Source organism: Oreochromis aureus, linkage group 3 (genome assembly GCF_013358895.1).
Source record: "Oreochromis aureus strain Israel breed Guangdong linkage group 3, ZZ_aureus, whole genome shotgun sequence".
Taxonomy (NCBI): domain Eukaryota; kingdom Metazoa; phylum Chordata; class Actinopteri; order Cichliformes; family Cichlidae; genus Oreochromis; species Oreochromis aureus.
In genome coordinates, this window is record NC_052944.1 from 80,540,963 (window position 1) to 80,560,154 (window position 19,192).

The following is a 19,192-nucleotide window of genomic DNA, read 5'->3' on the forward strand; positions in this document are numbered from 1 at the left end:
ATAAAAGGCATAATGCTTATGTTATCTTGCTATAACACTGAATTAATTAACAATAAAATTAACAATAAATTAACAATAAAAAATAATATAAAGGTAAAATAACCTAACACTGACTACAGTTTCTCATACATTTGCACCCAATGCCATAACTGCAGGTCATGATTAATAACTGAGTTTAGTGTTTTCCCTGTAAATCCTCATCTGCTCCAGTGAACCCATTTTCTCAGGTCTATTGTCAGCTGTGTGCATAGTCTGACCTGGAGTATCAACTTAAAGTAGATGCAGAAGTGAAAGGAGTATTGACCTTTTCATGAAGCTTTCCAGGACATGGGTGTTATCAGCACACAAATCATAACGGTGTTGTTTTGTTTCCTTCCAGCACACCTCTTCAGTGCCTCTGGGTTTGATCGTGTGAAGACTGTGGAAAGACAGACGACCCACGCTACATCATTCAGTCAGCCTGGTGTCTGCAGGTCTGCAGCCTTTCTGCTTCACTGGAAAACCCCTTCCACATCATCGGCTGTATACACAAAGATGTCAAATAGTAGAGGCAATTAATGCCATAGTGCCTGGTGCCTCTCTTTATAGCTCTTTTTTTGATGCAGTAGTCCTGCTTGAGATTTAAGATGTACAGTAACATTTACAACCAGTTGATTCAAAGGTAAAATGATGCAAAATATGAAAATTAGTACTAGTTTCTGAACTCACCACCACACAAATAAATAAATAAATAAATTATCTATGTTTTTGATACAGGCAGCCTGTGATGAAAGAGCAAGCATAGCTCAGCCTTAAACACTGCTCCAAGGACTCCTGGTCCTCCACAGCTAGGGAGGACTTTTGTTACCACAAGCTGGGTTAGAATATTCTTCCATGCCCACACAGGCTTTTTTTCTAGTTTTCATTCTTGGTAACTAATAATTCACAACACCGGAATTATTAAAGCAAGCTAAGCAAAAGTTCATGGCCCTTGGATACCAAGAATGAGGCTGACATCCAAAGGCTATGCTCATTGTTACGCGTACTCTTTGTCTAATTTGAGGAGACATGACTCAGCAGGAACACTTTTACTTGATGATGGTCTGCATTCGTCTGCTATACACAGTGTTTAAATGTTAATATTTGATTATAAGTTTAAAACACGATTATCTTTTTGTGTTTATTCTGTATATTATGTTTCCAATCTTTCTGTCTTAGTAAAAAGTCTAAAAAAATAGAGTGAGGTCATGGATTAAATTTTGATACAGGGTTTCACCTGAATGATCTGTAGGTTGACTGTGCAATGAAAAACTTCTTTTAATATGAAAAGTATTACGATACAATATTAGGATAAAAATGCAATCCTATTATATTATTCTGTCTTCAGTTCTGTCTGTGTTCTGCCTGGATTCGTCTGTTTTGTTTATTTCCCAGAAGCTCCAGTTGAATTGGATTGAAAAGTACAAAATGTTAGTTCTCTACTCAAAGGATGGATGCGAGGATGTCAGGCCCCACCAACAGAATCTCCTTCTCTGATCCTGCTTGGTTTTGTATTTTAAACATTCACTAACAGATAAAGAATGGTTGTTTTTCACTTCAGGTTAACTTGACCCATAGAGTCTGGACTTACATTTAATGATGATGAGGTAATTTGCTATGTTAAGCTTGATGTAATGATCCTCCTGTGTTATATCTGATGCTACTACTACTTTTTCTTTTATCTTTCTTTCTTGATCAAAGAGATGTGTGAATATATTAAACATTTTCATTGTGTCTGGCAGAACAAGGGTTGGGCCTCAGCACCACCAAGTACGACTACCCTTCTTTGAAGACGGACAGACCAACTCTGCATCGGTCAATCAACAGGGTGCAAAAATTAATTTCTTCCCTTTACTGTAAGAAGGAGCTGAGATTGTGATATCTGCTCTGATAGCGGCAAGAGTGCTGCTGGCATTGGACTACTGCACAAATTATATACATCCTATTTCAGTTTTTGTCTTATCCTGTGAATCATTAAATAATATTGATTATTCTGTTTATTGATCTTTGTTGTTTAAATAGAGCAACATCAGGTTTCCACTGGTCCAGCAGCATTTCAGAACCACCAGCAGTGAGGACTACGCAATCAAACCCTTGAACCTGCATCGCACAGGCTGCAGTCACATCTCTCATTAGGCGTCATGTGACTGAGAATAGCATTTTTTGTTGACAAAGAGTGTTAAAGAGAATATGTGATTATTACTAATTTTGTTATTGCTCAAAAAAGGTTTCTAAAAATGAATAAAGCCATGTTTTAAAATTTAACATACACTGTTTTCACATAGCAGTTTGTAAATGATTAAAAAGGCCAAACACAGGTACTAAGTTTTCTGCAAGCCTCTACAAAAAAACAAACATGTACTGTTGTTCAAACGTATCCTCGTGTTAATCTTTTGCCATGATCCTCGAGTGCTTTAAAAATTACAAATCTGTTAAGTTCAGGTGTTTTTTTTTTTTTTCAGAGAACTGTAGAAGAATTCCCATGAACTTGCTGGCTTGATCATAATAAATAAATGTTTACCCACACTAGCACGGTGTGAAATGTTGAGTCAGTGTACAAGTGCGGCTTTAGCAGTTAGATGGCTTAAACAGCTGCAATATCTTGCAGAGTTAAAGCGGCCTCGAACCTGACTGTCCTGCTTCCACCCTGTTTACACTGTCAACGCTGACTGCCAAGAAGAAGGTTACCGTGTGTTTCGGAGAAATATTCTCATCCCCTCCTTCAAGCATGACTGACCACAAAACTCCATAAAAACAATCCATGTTGTAGCAACACACAGCCTTGACACAGAGAAGCAGGCCCTGCTGATAAAACAATAATAATAGTAATAATGAAGAAGCCTGCAATGGAAGCAAGCAGGTGTAAACAAACTGATGCTAGAGTTCATCAACCTGAAAGGCAACAGTCCAGCTACGGGCTGGAAAGTTAGTAGGCCAGCCAGGGAGACAGAGCAATATCAGATTAAACTCCAGAATACACCAGATTAGCAAATATCAGCATTTAAAGTAAATGGAAAGGATTAATAATTAAGCTTTCAAGACATAGAAGTTTAATATTAACGAGTGCTTCTGAAGCATAGCTATGATTTCACTGATTTATCTGAACTGCTGTAGACATGTAAGCCCAATACATGAAAATAATGAATATACAGCATATTGCACTGATACAACATTAGACAGAAAATGCTGCAAAGGATAGTTTTATTTTTTACATTTGATTAGATTTATTAATCACATTTGTATTATTAATTGACGAAACTCTGGAAACACAAAAAAGAACCGAGTGAGTAATATGATCATATCACAACTTAATCAAGTTTAGACCAACATGTGAGCAGATCTTCTTTCAGCTGAGACACATGACTGAGATGCAAAATAAGAAAACACTTTTCACTGGCTTTGTTCTCTCCCCCCTTTTTAAACGCTTGACATGCGTACAGGCACGTTTGCCTGACATAACTATCATAGACAGGCTTTTACAGTTGAAGTTTATTACACATTTTTTGGTATTTATATTGCAAATAGGAAAACTAGTAAGAGAATTAAGCATTGACAGTTCAAGTGAAAAATACACACGGCCTTCAAAATAAAACCCTGCAGTCAACCCTTCTCTATCCTTAACCTACTCCTTAGTGACGCACTTTTTGTTTATATACAGACATAAACACGGGTGAAGTATGCTACAAACGGTGTAAGTACAGCGGGAAAAATCACCTTGTTAACTGATGCACAGCGAGCACACTCCAGGCGGACCTTCCTCCTACTCCTCCTCCTCAGCGGCAAAGTGGGCGGGCATGTGCGAGCATGTGCTCTTCTTCATTGGCGTAGAGCACGGAGCTGTCTTGTATCTGGGCGTTGAAACCTGCCCCCGTTCATAAAGCCCGGGCTTCCATTTAACATTCATTGAGTCAGAGCGAACGCGGAGTCAGGCACGTCGACCCTCGCGAGGACCTCTACGTCTCTTATCTTCCGTCGGTGAGTTCGTAGGAGCCTTTTAAACATCACTTCACAGGTCGCAGCTGTTTTGATAAGATGCGGTTCAGGTTCTTAACTCTAACCAGTTCTTTTGGACGCTTATAAATTTGACACGTAGCAGCCGCATAATGGAAAATAATATTAGGCTGAACTTGACTTGATCCAAATGCATTAAGAGAAACAGAAAACATTAGTTGGTTGTTATTACAGTATTATAGACACGACACAAAGCAGATTTGGCTTTGGTGTTTATAGGGAAATGTGTTTGTAGTATTGCTGACTGCATTTAAATACATCAAGATCAAACAGGTAAGTAAAACCATCCAAGTAACCATTTGGCCTGGTTTGTGTTCAAAGAGCAGAAACACTGGAGCTTTTTATTATTATGAAGTATGTTTGTAAACCAAAACAGCCCGTATAATAGTCGCTATCTTGGCCGATACCCTAAGTAGGACCACCCAAACCCCACCCTACAAATAGCTCTGAAAGAAAAACTGGAGTATGTTGGATTCGAGTTTTATTTAATGCATTGTACACGTTTAAATTCAGCCTTTAAACATGGCAGATAGGACATCATGCATAATTTCCTTGTGTCATGGTTCCCTAGTGTTTACAGAAGCTTTAGAAGCATTCATGCTCCAGCTGACACTATAGTATATACACTCTGGCTGGCTCTTTCTATTTGCAGTAGACCTACATTTTTTACAGCACCCAAAAACCAGTTCTGGACACTTTTGCAACATTACTGTGGTAACCTATTCAACCTCGGTAAACAGTGTGTGCACGTTATGTGCTGTTCTTCTGTCCTCGCATGTAGAAATGGCACTGAGCTCCATAAAGTCCTTCATCCTAGAGCTGGATGGTCCGGCTGATGCGGCGTTCACTGGAGGGGAGGTGGTGTCTGGCCAGGTGGTCCTGGAGCTGCGCAGGAACACCAGAGTACACTCCATGAAGGTGCTGGGACGAGGAGTAGCCACAGCACACTGGCTGGAAAACCGTGGCATGAACTCTGTCTATAATGACTACACCTCCAAGGTCACCTATTTCAGGAAGAGACAGCATCTGATCAGAGGTTAGTATTAAAGACTGCAGATGATATTACTGACATGGAGTAATTAATGTTCTATTTGTACAGTGGTTAATGTTCACTCTGACTATAAAGTATCCCCAGGTGAATTTCCACAGTCTTTTTTTTTCAAGGTTCTGTTGGGACACAAACACACTATTAGGCTCACACATAATCCAAAAGTTGCAACAAGGAAGTAAATATTTTTTTTGCCATTCTTCTTTATATTTAACAAAAAAAATGACTGAGTGAGCAAATGAGTTAATTTTTAATGCACTCGATGCAGTGACAGTAGTGGTGAACACACAAACTATTAACTGTGACTGCTGGAAAGGGCAGGACAGCACTTTTAAAGATACTTGCATTATTTGTGTTGAACCTGATGCTGTTCTCATAGTCTTTTTCTATTTCTTCTGTCCCATAATGTAGCTGTGTAGTCTTATTGTCAATAAAGATTCTCCAGTTTGTGGCTCTGTTGCTAAATATAAACATAATGACTGTATTTCAGTGTATGTATGCACCTGGTGGATGAAAAGTGTTCTCTCTGTGCCGAATAATGTGGTGTTAAACTGCTGATCTGCTCTTTTGTGTGCCAGCTGGTCAACGCTGCGTCTTGTAGTCGATGCAGTTTGCAAACTGGAGCCACCTGGGCCAAATGTGTTGCGCGGAAACCTACGTGAGCGACCAGATATATCTGCCAGATAGCATAATCTTTGACATTAAACACAAACCCATTAGTGTAGACTCCAAGCATATGCAGTTGGTTCACTGGGTATGGCGTAGTACTGGACGTGGTACTGTAACGTGTTGAATTCTCTGAACGTGGACAGCATTGAGAAACAGAGAGCACAGGCCATCGTAGCTGTGTAAATAAACACAGTGGTTAATGTTTCATAGGATGCTGTGTTTGACTCCATATTTTGGGAAGATAACTGGATGTCAGTAGTTTTAGATTCCAGCGGCTGCAGTGCAGTTGAAGTGAAATTGCAATTCCAGGCAGTGCATCATTATCTGCTGCAACAGTTGCACCTTCTGCACTGTGGTTAAAGGTGCACTTAGCATGTTTCTTTTTACTTTCATATTAATTATATAGCCTACATTTAATCCTAAATCATATATATCACTGTCTACTTTAGACCTGATGCCTTTCCTGACACAATGCAAAAGAGATTTGTTGTTACCACTACACTATGGAGGCACCTCAGTCATATATATATATCACTAAAAGAACAACAAAATGAAAGGTTTCCAGTTGAACTCAATGTATTTTTCTCCACCTCATTCATCAGTTTTGGAAGAACACTTTTTATTTTATTATTGATTTATTTATGATTAGTCAAACAGGAGAGTTATCTGTGGGTATTTCACCCCGTTGAACTTCTAAATCCCACCATACCATAAAGTTAAGTGTACTATCTAAAGCAATATAACTGCCAAATCCTCACAAAAATATGTGATTTCACATTAGTTTAGATTTTTGGTCCTAATGATCAATGTAGCAAATTCCAATTTTAGGCAGTGAAGCTAAAAAAAACAGTTTAGTGTGAATAAGGTGTAGAGACATAGAACTAGTGTATAAAAGATGCACCTGGTGGTACAGCTTTAGCTTTGCTAATAGCCACAGAACAGAAAAAAAAAGTCTCATAAATGTTGCAGTTTTTAAAAAAAACAACAACTTTATTGCACAAATTGTATATTCTGCACTGGTGTGGGTTGTACAGAATAATGTTACACTGGCACAGACGCTGGGAGGTTTGTCCTGTAAATGACATTTGCAGGACCTCTCCAGGAAATAGCAGCGCTAATTATTTTTGCACAGCCTTAACCTTCTGATATGTGTCCTACATCTTCCCAAGAACAAAATCCTATTTCCTATTTCCTTTTTTATTTTTATATATTTATTTATTTATATCTGGGGAGTTTAAAACAGGAGTAAATATACATTTAAACATGTGGGATGTTGTATGTGGTCTGGACAGAAAAAAGAGGAGTAAGTAGAAGACAGGAGAAAGAAAGGAAGGAAGAGGGGGAAAGGGTGGGGTGGAGGGGGGCTGTTTTTAAAAAATGCAGTCTGCGTCACTATGGCAACAAGGAAAACAAGCCACGGCTCTCCTTGGCGCCGCCCTCTTTACCGTGCTGTCAGCTGCTGCTGTTCGCCGTTCTTTTTGCAGTGTTTTTTTAGGCTCATTGTTCTCCAGTTTTCTGTGAATTAACGTAGAAATTTACATGACGCATATTTGCTGTGTCATAATTTAGTTCGTGTATTTGTTTAGTGAGCAGCTCCACACACAGAGGAGCCCCTTAGCTCCCCTCTGAGAGTAATCATACAGAGTCATCTGCACAGTGGGTGATCTATCAGGCATGTGCAGAAAGCCACATGGCCTTCTGCATTAACGCATGGAGCACTTTACTGCTGGCTCTGCTCCTGCTTACCAGCAGGTGGCGTGCTGGCTTTGCTTTTAGTCCAAATCGGAACTCCTTGCATGCAACTAGTTTGTTACAAGTTAAGTTTGGGCTTGAGCTGATCGGTTGATGGCAGTAGAGAGCTGACTCTTCGTCCCGGGAACAAAGACGTAAACAAGTTTGTTTTTCACAGGGCAGACTTGATTTTTGTCTGAGGACTTTTGGACTGAATGAAGAGAACCTGCAAAAGTGGCCGTGATGGCGGATTAAAACCCCCCACTTCTGCGCACAGATCACTCTGTTCGGACATTTTTGGAGCCGAATGTTAAATTTAAAGAAAGAAGTCTGGATTGATGACATAATTAAACTGTCGCAGAGCTTTTCTTTGCGTGTCATCTATGACTTTTCTTTAATTTCTTTAATAACTGCTGCTTGTGTTTGTACTGAATTGCAATAGTAAGTTAAAAGAGACAGGGGAGAAGTGGAGTAAACAGCTTCGGTACCGACTGAAACTACCCTGAGCCGTCCAGGGTCTCTCCCAGACCGAGGCATACCCAGTAAGCCTGTTTTCTTCTAAGAACCTGTAACCATCAATCATCCCCAGGCCCCGTTTTCCCCTCTACTGCCTCCACACCCAGCCTGCATGTTTGTTATGCTGCCTTCAGGCTTGGTTTGGAAATGTGGGCGTTTTTGTGTGTGTGTGTGTGTGCCTGTGTGTGGGAGAATTGCTGCACATTAACAACCCGACAAAATGGAAAGTAGTGCCGGGACTTTTTGCCTGATAAGCAGGCCAGATGAGCGGCTGTTGTTTTCAGTTTCATTTTCATCATGATTACAGTCTCATGTTAATTCTGACAACATCTCGTGGGCCGCGCTGTGAGCACGTATCCCTATGGTTTCATACCTGTTGCGTCCTCCTGGAGCAGGAGGTCAACTTGTAAACACGCAGGAAAAGAAAAGAGGTCAAATTAGAGCTCCAACAACAACTCCCTAAAAACACGGACGCACCACTTGTTTCTCTTTTGCATTTGAAGTGGGTTTAGCCTGCTGTTTACCAGATGTGCTGTTTGAATCCTGGGAACTTCAAGTTCTCGTCTGTCCACTTTTTTGAAACCTGATAGGTTTTCTTGTTTACGTTGTCGGAGTAAAGAAGCTGTCTCGACTGTCTTATTTACAACAACAGCAGTCTGAAGGGTCAGCGCCAAGGAGGAGTTCCTGAAGGCAGCATCGCCCAGCCTTCAAACCTCTCCTGAGGCCTTACATAATGATGTGTAGACTCCGCCCACTTTCTCAGCCTGCAAAAAGGGCTGCCGTCCGAAAGTGAACATCACATCGAGCTATAGAGCACACGAGAGTAGGCGGCAGCATCCTGGAGAGCCACTTTCAGCACCCTTTAAACACTCTGCGAAGGAACAATAAAGGAATCTCTCACTTCTTTTCGTTTGAGGACAGAGAGGACTCGCAAAGCCTGCAAAAAATGATTTTCGACAAGCTGAAAAAGTTTGACATAGTCTTCGACTCTCCGGAGGTGGACTGTCCTCCTGTGTACAGCAGTGGGGATGTGGTGTCCGGGCGGGTGGTGCTGGAGCTGTCCGGGGAGAGTCGGGTAGACTCCCTGAAGCTTCACGCTGAGGGTTTTGCAAAAGTGCACTGGACCGAGTCCCGATCGGCGGGCTCCAGCACCGCGTACACCCAGAACTACAGCGACGAAGTGGAGTACCTGAACCGCAGAGAGGTGCTGCTGCAGGCAGGTCAGTCCAGTAAGTCTGTGAACTCAAGCAGCCAAACCGTCCTCTCCGTGATCGAGCGGTCTAGACAACTGTGAAACCAGCTTATCTGTGTGGGGACAGTTTGTCTGAAGACTTAAAATAGTGTGTTTCAGGATGTTTGCGTGAGATGGTGACAGGGCTGAGTTCTGTGGCTGTGCTGAAGTCTGATAAAGTCTCACTGTCCCCCCACTTCTGTAGTTAACCTTAGATCGGAGACTTTGCATTGGTTAAGAATGATTTAAAAAAATTGTAAACTAGAACAGCAACTCGTATAAACTCTGGCAATGAAAAAGAAAACCATTCAGGTTCATTTCTTTTACTTCCTTGAAGAAGAATACGTGAGCATGTACATAAAGAACATAGAGCAGCAGCTGCTTCCTCACCCCCAAAACATCTGTGGAAAAAATAAAATAAGTAACACTGGCTTTTCCAAATTGAAAGCAAATCCAGGCTTGTTTTTCCTCTCCTCTGCATGCTGGCTTAGCCTTGGGTTTCTGGCTTCATTCATTTGGGCACGGAGCTGTTTTTGGTTTAAAGTACAGGCAGGAAATGGGCAGCCAAGGGCTTTGTCGATTTTTCTGTTGTTTTCCTGCCGAGTTTAGTCTCTATGCTCGGCTGCATGTTGTGTGAAAACCTGCAGCCAGCAATGAGAAAACACATCATACAGCACATATCAGCTGAATCTGCTGTGGGGGATTTTGCTCATAGGCACAAGAAAGACTTTCTTGTTGGAGCCTACTTGACCCGTGAAGTTGACATGTTGTTAGTGTTGTTTAAATGAAATTGGAGCATTCATCTAACAAAGGTTCAGCAAAACCAAAACACATGTCCCCGGATTTGTGCTGCAAGAGAGTGAAGAGAACCCAGGAAAGACGGGCAGTGTGATATCGCTCGAGGAAAACATGTTCTCAGTCAGCACAATAGAGAAGGAACCGCCCCTCTGAGCAAGCGAAGCAACCATGTGATTGCAGAGAAACACAGGCTTTCGGATCTGTTCCTGTGAAACAAGCGTTATTCATGTAGAGTTCTAAAGAATACTTTTGTGCCTTTTGTGCTGCATAGTTTTAAAAGTGGGTATTTAATGCCAAATAAGTTTTCAGGTAATCAGAGCGCATTCAACTGTCAAGTCGAGGTTTATTTCTACAGTCGAGCAAAGCTGATGCTGGTTATATGAAGTATACATTATAATACCGTTAAATCATCAAATAAAACAAAGTCTGTGCTACCTGATCATCTGCGCTGTAAAACTTCCTCCTGTTCCTCTGTTATAGAAATTGTTTTTGGAAATTAACAAAAAAAATGAAACAACAGGTGACTGACCTTGAATTTGTTTTTTCCCCTTTCTTTCAGATAACGGTGAAGTGACAGTCCTACCTGCTGGCAGACACGAGTTTCCATTCAGCTTCCAGCTGCCAGAAGAAACTCTGGTCACCTCCTTCGAGGGAAAACATGGCAGCATCCGTTACTGGGTCAAAGTTAAGCTACACAGGCCGTGGGCCACAGTCAAGAAAATCAAGAAGGAATTTACAGTCATCGAGCCCATCGACATTAACACGCCAGCCTTACTGGTAAGTGCCTCAGACTTCACATTTCATCGCTGTGATTTATTTATTCATGCATTTTGAGGGTTTTATGGAACTTGCTCACTGGTTTTTATAATCTACAGGCACCACAGGCAGGTACGAAGGATAAAATGGCGCGGGCGTGGTACCGCAGCTTTGGGCAGGTGTCGGTAACTGCAAAGATTGACCGCAAAGGCTACACACCAGGTACGCACATTCTGCTTTTCCCATGTGCTCAAACTTTGCGTAAGCATTTCGTAGTGTCTTGTTTTTCTTAGCTTCCTTTTTCTCTCTCCACAGGCGAGGTGATACCAGTCTTTGCCGAGTTCGACAACTCTACCTCCAGATCTGTTGTCCCCAAAGCTTTTATCATTCAGACGCAGACGTTCATCGCCCGCGGCACCATGAAGCAGAAGCGCTCCGTCGTGGCCACGCTTTGCGGTGACATCGTTGGTGCCAAACGTCGGGAAACCTGGCACGGTCGCGCCATCAAAATCCCACCCGTAGGTCCGTCCATCCTGCAGTGCCGCATCATCAAAGTGGAGTACATGCTGAAGGTAAGCTGCAGGTCTAACTTTAGCGCTGCTGCAGTTCTGAGTCGGCAGTCAGTCCAGGTAGCATTAAAAGCTCTCTTTCCTCCCGTCAGGTTTGTGTTGATGTACCCGGAACGTCCAAGCTGTGTCTCGAGCTGCCTCTGGTCATAGGCACCATACCCCTCCATCCCTTTGGCAGCCGGACATCCAGCGTTAGCAGCCAGTACAGCGTCAACCTGGAGTGGCTGCGCATGGCCATCCCCGAGCAGCCGGAGCGTAAGTGTCCCCTACTGCTTTATGGGAAGAAAAGGAAAAACTCCCCACATGGCGAACAACTTTTTCTTTCTTTTTGCCAGTATTATTTTTAGAGCGTGCCACTTTTTGATTTGACAGGAAAGCTAAAATACTGCATGAGTCAGATGTACAAACAAAGGTTTTGGTTCCACAGAAACTCATGTTGGATCAGATCAGTGTTTGTTACTGCCAAAGGCGCTTAATGTTACGTGGGGTTTCAAAATGAAGTCATGAGTCAGCAGCTCGATGTTTGGACCTGTGCTGTTCCGTCGAGTCAGACGAGTGGACTAATCCCGCCTGTGTTTTTTCCCTGCAGCTCCTCCAGATTACAGCTCTGTGGTGACCGAGGAGGAGGCCGAGCAGCGCCACAACGCCGTGGCCTCGCAACAGGCTGAAGACCTCAGCGGGATCCTGGAGCGACCCCTAATGGCTTTTGTCCAAGAGTTTCGCTTCAGACCTCCGCCGGTGTACAGCGAGGTGAGTCACCATTGGCTGGAAGCGACTCCTGTTGTTTACTGAGATTGAGTGGCAATATAAAAGCTTAAATATAAAGGCCTTTTATTCCCTGCTTACCAAAACCTTGAGATCTCAGCTGTGTTGTGTAACAATAGCTAAATAGAAACAAATCTGTGGGTGTAAGCAGAGTGTAGGTTGAGCATAATTGAAGAGTGTTTTATTCAAAGACTGGATTATCTGCTTGCCCAACCTTCATCTCATGCATTTTGTTTTTCTGTTCTTTCCTGCAGATTGACCCCAACCCTCAGCCCATCAACATGAGACCTCGCTGCATGACATGTTGAACCAAGAGCCCTGCCTGAGCGTCAAGCAGCCTCATTAACGAAACAAATCAAGAGATTTGTCTTCTCCCGGATTATGTCTCTCTGATTAATAGCACTTGCTAACAGATTGACTGGAGCGCCAGGAGACGGAGCTCACAGGAACTGGATGTTAGTGGAGGAGGTGCCACTTTGTTTCCAGTCCAGTAAAGTGGACGCTTTCCTGTTCTGGCTGAAAGGAAAGCAACTTCTCTCCTTCGGTTCCTGTCCTTCCCAAGTGACTTTTGGCTGCCTGCGTGGTGAGCTACAAATACCTCCCAATCAACGATTCCCTCACGTGAAGAGATATAAATATATTTTTTTGTGTTTTCAAGGAGTTTGGGACATTTTGGGAAGGGTTGAGATCACTTGATATTCACCAGGCGGAAAGTTGGAACTGAACCTGGCATTCAGATGTCTGAAAAAGGCGCTCTTGATAAGATGGCCGACTGTCATCTTTGAGTGGCGTAAAGAGAGAAGTGCAATTATTTCCCTCAGTTTCCAACTTTCCCTATGCCTGAGATTTTAACAGCACACATCACTATGCAATGTGTGCCTACGGTGATTTCTGTTACTCGAGCATACTGTATCTGTAGGTGTGACGGTGGAGCAGAAAAGTCAGAAAAGAAGATGTAGACATATTTTACGCATGCAGGTAACAATATGTAAAAGGGAAAAAAATATGTATGCCTTAATTATCTGCAGTTGAAGTTTGCATGAGAGTTTCAGGGAGCTGTTCTCTCGGACGGAGCTGGATAGAGCTGAATGTATTCTGCAACAACTTAGAACAAAAAAGCAGTTGGCATGTATGTGGATGAATTCCAAGAGCGTTGTTGTGTTAACACAAGGCTCAAGGCACTGAAGTGTTAGATAGCTGTGGCGTTATAATACAGTGGTAATAAAATAGGGGGTTCCAGTTGCACAAGGCTCATAGATTAGCTCTCCCAGCTGCTAAACAAAAGGACAGGAGGAGTGGAGACCTCCAAGCTGTGTGGACTGAATCTTTCGGTGGGAGCCAGATGCCTCGGTGCTGTGGGTCAAGCCTTTAGGTGGAGATGCCACTGAAACATAGGGACAAAGAACATTCCAAAAAAACCTTCTCAAGGATTGTTTCTCCTCAACTTCCAAAAAAAGGAGTTTCAGAAGTCTTCAGGTTCAGCTGTGTGACTTTAATGGCTGAAGTCGACGAATGTATTATTATTTTTTTATACAAATGCAATTGTTGATTCACAGTATTGCCCAAATTTTTGTAATTGTTTTTTCTAATAAACAGTTTTTGAACGGATGTTTGTCTTCAGCGTTTCCTTGACTGGTACGTGCGCTAAGACGTCAACTTTTTTTCTTTTTCTTGAGGAAAATAATAGAGAGCCTCTGTTTAGCAATGTTGCGTGCCAATGAATTGGAACAGCATCTCCAACACCATGAGTCAAAACTATATTACTGCCAAGGGCAGGGTTCAGTGGAGAAACAAGCTAGGCTCAGTGATTCAAAATGATAATTACAGACTGAAGTTCAGCCAGTGACATTTATACTATTGCGCACTTACGCAATCGAACTTTTCTCGGTGCTTTTGGAGCTCCACAAAATAGAAATGGAGTCACACCACGCTGCGGATTTCACTTTTGAATTTGTTTACGAATAATTAGTTCTTGCTTTATTTTTTTGGTTTGTTTTTTCCACCACGTAAACATGTAACACGTTGGAGCGAACAAGCGTAGCTATAATCATGGCTAAAAGCCAAAGCAGAAGAAATTCTCAAGGGTTTCTTCTGCAAACAGCAATTAAGAACAGAGGGATGTTCAGAGGGGTGTGGATGCAGGATACGAGTGTGGCTGAAAAGCTTCACACTTTTAAAATAAGTAGAATTAAAGTAAAACCATTTTCTAATCACGAGTTTACCAAAACGTCAGACAAAACCTTACAAGTTGATGAAAAGATTAGGTTCAGCACTAATCCTAATGAAAAAGTAGAAGATAAAGCAATAGTTAAAACAAAAAGACGCCTCTCATGTTGCCCTGCACCACATGCTCAAAGTCCAGGCAAGGCAGGATACGTGACAGCAGCAATATTAATATAGTTGTGTGCACAGACAACGCTTGTTCTGTTTGAGCGAGCTTGTGTACACAGATATGTTTTGCTTTGACACCTGTCTTTAATTATATTTCACTCATTTAAATAAGAGTTAAGGCCGTAAGCACAACATGTATTTCAGCCCTTCCAATACACAGAGAACAATTTTACTTTGTGCTGGGAAAAAAAGAAGATGCACTGGCCGCATACATCTTCTAGCTGTAAATGAAAGAAGTTACTAGCAGAAGTCTTGTAATACACACCACTGAATATAAACAGGGTGTTTCTGAAAATGTTGTGAATTTAACAGTTTAACCTTTTCCAGCATTAGGAAACTTAAACTTCATTCTTGTAAACAGATAAATTCAGTCATGTTTTCACCTTAATCTCGATGGACTTATTCAGAACTGGCTTTTAAAATATGAATCCATGGAGAATGTAAAGCAGAAGAGAAGAGAGACACGGTTTAAATTGAAAGTTAGAATGACCTTTTGTATTTGAGGTTGAAATGATTTGAAACATGTGACATGCAGATGTCTTCCTGATGTTCTGTGGTGACCCCTCGGTGATCCCGCGGTTTTGTTTAAACAAACTCTTCTACACAGAAAACAGAAGTGCCATCCGCTGTTTTCCTGAAATCGTGGATAACGTGATTCTTTCAGGCGAGCCGATGTTCTCCATTTGTCTCGATGAGTCACTAAAAGTATTTTCAGCTCCTGCTGTATCAAACCAGCTCATCTGGTTCAGCGTGTGCCAATCATAGTTCAGATATTATGTTGTTTGCAGTATTTACAAGTACAATTTTACTTATTATATGACTTTGAACGTGTTCTGAGTTACCCGTCATACTTTTCCAAAAGGTTTGGAAGGAAACACTCCCTGTGGAGTCACATATTTTAACCTGCATGCCACTATGCAGGTTAAAAGTCATGCCCTTGGCCCCAATTTGATGGGACTCAAAAGGCTGAAACCCCCCCAAAACATGCCTGACAGGTCTTTTTGTACATTGGGTTTCCTGATCTGACTGAATTAAAGATTCTACCTGCAAAACTCTGGAAAGAATTTTACTTGAAATCATAAATTTTCTTAGGGATGCAGAAAACAACTAATGGCAAACATTAAGAAAAAACTTGGCTATTTCTTCTAAAGTAAAGGACAAAGAGAATGACACAAGATGCAGAAAGATGATGTGAACGTTAATCCTAACCACGTGCCGGCTGTCGTGCTTTGAGTGCGTCATTAACAAGTAAATAGAGGAATTTTTGAAGGATAATTTGGTCAGCAATACATTCCAAGAGATCTGTGCATACCCTTTATGCCTCCCACTTTCAAAGTTGGAGGAAAAAAGCTGAATAACAAAAAAGGCCTTTGACCACTAAGTGATCGTTTCCTCTGACGTCTTTGTTAAGCCCTAAACAGGTTAATATAATGACAACGCTCCATATGGAAACAAAGATGTTGACCATAGTCGGGACAGGTTCTCAGCAGCACATTCCCGATCACTAATTACATTTTGGATTTCTAGGCAGTAATGTTCTGCAACACAAGGTGGTTGCGTGCCGCAAGTAGTAAACAAACAAACCCACGAGTGTGTTTATGTGACTTGCCGGAGGAAAACGATTGCTTTAGTTTGTGCTGGACTTTCAATGAACTCTACGGAGCTAAAACGTCTGTCAGGATGTCATGTAAGCTTGTTGTTTTACACGCATAACATCACACGAGTGTAAAAACAGCAGCGCCACTTTGGGAACGCTGAGGTGCCTCTTGCCTGGAAAACATATTTTCTAGTCAAAAGTTTCTGGAGTATAATTTAGCCACAAGAACAGGACTGTGCGCAAGGACAACAAGTTCCTCCACTTAAAAATGGAGAAAAAAAAGTAGTCTTTTCATTGTGTATGATATACAGAAGCACTAAAACACTGCTGTATGCCATAGCATTAAGATTTACATCACAACAAGGACCAAAGGGATTTACTCGGTATGTAAAAAACAGCCATTTCACATTCTTTTAAAGTATTATCCAGTGAACAACTCAAATATACAAGTATGTAAATTGTAAATGTGTCAATTTATCAGTTAAAATGTGCTTTTATTTCCAAACTGTCATTATGTCATCTAGTTACTACACAAGTATATATTTTCTGTGTCTAAGTCACTGTGAACTGTCACAGTTATTGTCCAGACGCTGTTGATTGGCTGCTGAATGCCTTTGCGGATCGTACTTCCAGACACACACAAACAGTTGACTCATCAGGAACACTCCCTGCATCAGCAAACTCACCAATCCATAAGCACATATTAACTCACCTCACCTACGCTGGCCAATAAGCACTCAGGATGCAAACTATATTTATTTTAATTGTAGGGGACATTTTAGCTGAATAGGTTAACACTTAATAACTACATATTGAGTGTCGGACTTGCAGCACAGATCCTCCGGTTCCCCGAGTTAAAATTATATCAATAATAAAAAAACATCTTTGTTTAAAACCCAGATGTGCCGATATGACACAATGAATGGTAACAATGAGTCACAAAGAGAAGCGGCTAATGGGATTTTTGCGTGAATGAAGAAGTTAATGTGACACAATGATGCCACAGATGTCAAACTGTGTTCCTCTTTTTAGGACATGTCGTCTCAAATTTCTGCTGCTGATGAACTTCCCTTCAACACTTTGGGGATTATTAAAGTGAAGCAAGTGTTTTTGGGGTAAAACATTACACCTTGAGCTCCTGACCTTCTAAACACAGCCGTCATCACATTTTAAGAGTATTTGCTCATTCTTTTCAGTCCGGTTAACATTTAATATGTTGCCATTCATCCATAGTGGATGAATCAGTCAGTGAATCCACTGACTGACTGATTCTAGGCTTTAATTACTTGTTAAATTCACAGCTACAAAGGAAAGACGAGGCCTTGTTCAGATAATAATCCTGTAAATATGGCAGCTCCCAGAGGATGTGCCAGATGGAACAACTGCGACATTTAGCAATAAATATGTGCTAACTAAAGACATTTAAGAAAAAATATAATTACTTGGCCTGAGCTGGGCTGTGCAGTTTTTATCTGTGCTTTGCTTTTATATACTTCTTTTTATGTTTATAATTTTGAGTCATTTTGAAACACTGTTTGGCAAACAGTCGACAGACCAAGGACTCTCCATAACAAACTTCCTCTTTCGGGCCTTCTTGTATCCAACCTGTCTGAGATCTCATCCTGACATCAGTGAGCCTTATCGGGACACATTTAGACTCACTGTCACATGTCTCTTCTGCAGATAAACAAGGAAAACAAAAAGTATCCAGTTGGAAAACATTTGAGCTGAGAACAAGGTTCTTCTTCAAGGTTGCTGGGAGGAAGTCAGTCATCCTGGTTTGTTTCTGCTACATTTAAAATCAGCATTGACCTACTTCACATTCCAAAGAGATCACAGCAACTCCAGATGAAACGGTGGCAGACAAACCAAAACAAGCTAGAGCTGTTTTTCCTCCAGCGCCCGGCCATTTCAAGGGGGGAGGACACATCATCGGGTTGTTTTAGAGGACATCCTCAGGCTTGGCTTTTTGCTGACTACAGGGAAGTTGCTGGGTGTTTGAGTGTTGAGGTTTGTTCATGGCAAAATAATAAAGCATGTTTTGTCTTTAGCGTTTTGCTGTCTAGAAAGATTTGAGATTGATCTCGCAAGGCTAAATCTCCTTACTAAAAACAACAACAGCAAAACAGTCTACAGCTCTGCCAACATAACGCCAAAGAGGAAACGAACTAGCTGAAAACATTCTTTTGATAATGTTGACTGAGGTATCACAGAAGTTTGTTTTTTTTCAGCAGGAAAGATTAAATAGGAATGTTGCCTTGGTTTCTATCAGCTATAACACTGAAAAGACCAAATGTGTGATCTACAATAGTACAATAGGCCAACTGTGGCAAGACAATTGGGCTACACTTTTTTAGGTGGAGTTGAGTTTGTTAACAGTAATCTCATGCTTCACAGGAGTGTAATTATGCACTGTAGCAAGTTCAAGAGGTCACTTTTAAAGCATAGCCAGCTGTATCTGTAAATTATGACTACAACACTCAGTCTGGGTGATCATTTTACCATCTGAATTTATTTCTGTTGAACTGATACAGTAATACAGAACAAAGTCCACATGTTACTGCTATAAGGACTTTGTGGCTGAAGTCAACCGAGTTCATTAGTTAAACTTTCATCCCGCTTGCTAGACAGATGCCTTTTTACAAGGAAATACAGCAATGAAACCTCATTAAAATTATACTTGATATGGTTGGATTTCTATGTTGCCTCACGCACAGAAGTTTCAGGGTTTTAAACTTTTTGTGCAAGATACTGACCCCAAGTTGCTCTCCAATACATCAATCAAAGTATGAATGTGTGTGAATGGTAGATAGAAAGCATACATAGAAAGAGCAAAGATAAAAGTGTTTGTGCATTGTAAGTGCTCAGTTAGACTAGAAAAGTGCTATATAAGAACCAGTCCATTTACCATTCTGGACTACCATACCAGTTCTGTCCTGTGCTAACTGAACTGTGTGTCATGAATGCCAGGCGATTTGACATCAGGACACCAGGCCTGGTTCAGATCAGCACCTTGTGGACTGTGAGGAGAGGAGAGGATCACCTTGCAGCTCCCCTGACTTCACGGAAATCAGTGTAACGTCAGAGGGGTC

At 41.4% G+C, this 19,192-nt stretch overlaps 1 protein-coding gene across 3 annotated transcripts; it reads left to right on the forward strand.

Moving 5' to 3' along the window:
* The first annotated feature begins 3,841 nt into the window (after positions 1-3,841).
* On the forward strand, positions 3,842-13,720 carry arrdc2 (arrestin domain containing 2). 3 transcript variants are annotated; one of them, XM_031731641.2, is made up of 8 exons: positions 3,842-3,993; positions 4,811-5,065; positions 10,582-10,799; positions 10,898-11,000; positions 11,094-11,350; positions 11,440-11,602; positions 11,937-12,097; positions 12,367-13,720. In XM_031731641.2, the coding sequence occupies exons 2-8, from the start codon at positions 4,813-4,815 to the stop codon at positions 12,418-12,420; spliced, it is 1,209 nt and encodes a 402-aa protein (XP_031587501.1). In that variant the 5' UTR covers positions 3,842-3,993; positions 4,811-4,812; the 3' UTR covers positions 12,421-13,720. The 3 variants fall into 3 exon arrangements, with proteins under 3 accessions (XP_031587501.1, XP_031587482.1, XP_031587492.1); XM_031731622.2 differs by lacking the exons at positions 3,842-3,993; positions 4,811-5,065 and adding an exon at positions 8,791-9,222; XM_031731632.2 differs by lacking the exons at positions 3,842-3,993; positions 4,811-5,065 and adding an exon at positions 8,791-9,213.
* The last annotated feature ends 5,472 nt before the right edge of the window (positions 13,721-19,192 follow it).